Consider the following 3506-nt stretch of genomic DNA (forward strand, 5'->3'; position numbering starts at 1 on the left):
CAGCAGTGTCTGCAGGCCCGGGTCCCTGACCCTGATGTTGAACGGGGCGCCTGTGTGGAATGTGGGCCTTCTGGATCCTCGGCCCGCTCCAAGCCAGTGGGGAGCTGACAGCTGAGAAAGAGGGACCCCTGCCGATGCCCCTCATTGATCAGGGCCTCGCTGTCCCTCCTAGCACCGCAGTGACAGGTCTGTCTCCCACTACCCCAGGGGCTTCGGGAGCTGCTTCCAGCCCCGGAGCTCCAGCCTGCCTTGCCTGAAGGGGCCCGCCTCTGCAGAGAACCAGCAGCCAGGCACGCTGTCCCGCAGGAGGGGCCCTGTCCCCCTTCATCACCAGCTCCCTTATAAAGGACAAGCAGCACAGCCTGACACCTGACACGGAGGCACAGCAGGCGGAGCTGGAAGGACTCGGTGTAGCCAGGGTCCACCAGTAGCCGGAGGGCACAGGGTTGGTCTAGAACTCTCCCAGGAGGCCGCACCCCCCACCCCCACCCCTGCCTGGCATTGAGCTGAGCTGCTGCTCCAGGGGCCGTGGGGAGCTGGCTCGCTGAATGGCGGGGGCCTGAGCTTGCACCACCAGGTCTACCCCAGGGGAGCCACGCACTGCCTGGGGAGTCTCCTCAGGGGGGCCTGCAGTGTCTCCGAGCCTTGAGTCTGGGCAGCTGGGCGGGCCTTTCCACTCACAGAACTTCTTCTTGAAGCTGCCATCTGAAAGGGTGGGTGGGCAGGCGGGCCGTTAGGGAACGCAGGGGTCCCCCACTCCCAGGTGTGTCAGCACTGGGCCAGGAGGGTCATGTTGGGGTGGAGTTTTTGGGGGGCAGGGGGAGAGGGTCTCAGAGACAGGCAGGCAGCGACAGCCCTTGGACTGGCGGGGGCTTCCTGCCTGGTCAGGGAAGCTGGCAAAGGGAAGGTCCCAGGATCCCCTACCCCAGGAGCCCACTGCTAAGGGTGCGGGTGGGGGGTTGGGGAAGCACTCACTCTTGTTCGTGATGCTCTCGTAGCCCCCGAAGGTCTCTGCCCGGCGGGGAGGGCCCCCGCCCTCCTCAGCCTGGCCATTGGGGCTACCCAGCCGCTTACAGAGCAGGCTCTGGATGTCGTCGACTGTGGGGACAGAGGGTAAGCGCTGACCGATGCTGATGGCCCCTGCCTGAGGCTGATGCTGGCCCCACAGGCGGTGTGCCTTCATCCAGGTCCGTCCCTAAGACTAGGGTCAGGGAGGTGGGTCTGTGGGGCTTAGGGGCATCTGCCTGCTGGCTGGGTGATGAGCCGGGCAGGAGCTGGACAGACGTGGCCCCACCCAGCCTGGGAGGGGACCAGGGTCTGATGGGGACGAGGGCAGGGGCCCATGGAGGGGAATGGGACAAGGTAGTGGCAGAGTGGGCCCCATCAGCGGAGGTGATAAGTCAGGCACATGTGGTGGGTGCTACCTGGGACCCAACACAGGCAGGGAACATGCAGGTCCATTCTGACCCCAGGCGCCCCCGCCCCCACCCGTGGGCAGGAGCAGAGCTGGGCCTGAGGCTTGGCAGAGCAGCCCACCGGCCATTTAGTTGAGGTGCCTTTCAGTGGCTTTGAACTGCTACCTTCAGGAAGATCAGGGAACCCCTGAAGGTGGGAGGCCACGTTGGTCAGTGTCAGGCCCCTGGGGCCCAGAGGGACAGCTTTCTGATGTGCTAGGTCACTAAACGCTGCTACCCCACCCGCCCATGCAGCTGCCCCCCCTGGCGCCCGGCCACTTACTCTCCGTCATGGCAGACCTGAGGATCAGCTCCCCCTGCAGCTTCTCGGTGGGGTTCCCGCCCCGGAAGAGGAGCCATGCCTGGGGGCCCTGGACATTGTCCTCCGGCCCACTCAGCCCAGACATCTCCAGGAAGATGTGCTGCTTCTCGGCCAGGCTCTGGGTGATCAGCTGGTCCTTCACACTCAGGCGCTCTGCGGGGAAGCAGGGCCGAATGGGGTGTGTGTGCATATGTGCTCCCTGCGCCCACCTCGCCCCCCCACAGCCTCGCTGGGTGCTGGTGGTTAGGGGCTGGATGGTGTCACCCCAGAAGATAAGCTGATGTGACTGTGACCTTGGTTGGTTGCCAAGGTGAACAGTTAACTTGAGGCCGGCCTGGAGGAGCGTGGGTCCTGACCCCGTGAGTGGGGCCCTCTGTTACAAGGACCCCACTCAGAGGAGGGATGCCACAGAGACAGGGGCTAGAGAGACACAGATAGAGCCAAAGAGACAGATAGCTACAGAGACCAAGAAACAGAAAGCAGACACAGAGACAAAGATGTACATAGGGGCACAGATAGCTATGGAGACCAGGAGACAGAGAGAGACAGAGAGATGTATGTAGAACCCAGGAGAGAGAGAGAGAGATAACGAGCCCAAGAGGCAGAGAACAAAGAGACAGAGATACACACAGACACAGAGACAGAGAGAGCACGCATGCACGCACGGGCGGTATGGGAAAGCCACAGAAGTGGAGACAGAGGGTGGCGTGGGGTAAGGTGTTGACAAGCTCCTCCCTCAGAGCCTGTGTGTGGGGCTCCCGGCCCCTCGAACTGAGATGAGCCACATCTATGATGACAGGTCCGCCCCACAGTAGGTGGCATTGTGTGGGGGTGGGTTTATCAGGAGTGCTAGAGGCTCACAGGGGAGCCTGGGCAGTGTGCACCCTGAGAGTTCTGGGGAACTACCTCCAAGCCCAGCCACTGACCATCCTGGGGGAGCGCGTTCCTCTCTGACGCCCGGGGGTGCCCTGAGCTGGGGCCTGGACAGTAGCTGGCTCCCACCTCTCCTGCTGATCGTGAGTTTTCCTCATGGCCCTTGAGGTGCAAGCTTTCTTCCTTTACCCCCTCCTACCCACCTTGGGATCACACACTCACACAGACACACTACCTTGTTTTGCTGCACTGCCCCCCCTGTTCACTGCTATCTATGCGCACCATGAAATGGAAGGTTGCTGACAGTACCCCAGATGGCTCAAAGAAGAGACAGATCTGTCTGGGAAGAAGTACGGCCAGAATGCTCCTTAGCGGCAAGGATGGCGAGACTTTGTCTCACGTACGTGGGACATGGCTGGAGAAGGACATCCTGCTTGGTCAGGTGGAGGGGCAGTGAAAAAGAGGACGGCCCTCAGTGAGAGAGATTGACATAATGGTTATACGATGGGCTCAAACCACCACCACTGTGAGGACGGCGCAGGGACAGGTGATGTCTCCCGCTGTCGTGCACAGAATCAGCTCGACAGCACTGAGCAGCAGCAGCAAGTGGCACAGCGCCCAGCTGAGGGACTATGCTCCTACTGGCCCCTGGAACAGCCGCGGTGCCTGCCTTGGATTTCTGGGAGAGAGCTGCCTGCATGCTGGTCATCTGCAACGCTGCCTGAAACTCCACACTGAGGATCCCGGCATGCGTGGGCAGCCTTGCTCGACAACCCCCCGCCCCCCCCCACCCCCCACCCCACACACACACAGCTGCAGGTGGCTGGTCTGAGCTGGTGAAGAGCATCTTGCTCAGA

At 62.1% G+C, this 3506-nt stretch overlaps 1 protein-coding gene across 1 annotated transcript in view; it reads right to left on the minus strand.

Moving 5' to 3' along the window:
• Positions 1-3506, minus strand: part of ARHGEF18 (Rho/Rac guanine nucleotide exchange factor 18) — a 36697-nt gene that overhangs the window by 4587 nt on the left and 28604 nt on the right. Inside the window, exons 13-15 of the mRNA XM_045290313.1 lie at positions 1738-1929; positions 976-1098; positions 602-705 (exon numbers count right to left, since the gene is read on the minus strand). Coding sequence (XP_045146248.1) covers positions 602-705; positions 976-1098; positions 1738-1929 — 419 coding nt within the window. The remainder of the gene's footprint in view (positions 1-601; positions 706-975; positions 1099-1737; positions 1930-3506) is intronic.

This window comes from Echinops telfairi, unplaced genomic scaffold (assembly GCF_000313985.2).
Source record: "Echinops telfairi isolate 266 unplaced genomic scaffold, ASM31398v2 ScPeMD7_36;HRSCAF=134, whole genome shotgun sequence".
Taxonomy (NCBI): Eukaryota; Metazoa; Chordata; class Mammalia; order Afrosoricida; family Tenrecidae; genus Echinops; species Echinops telfairi.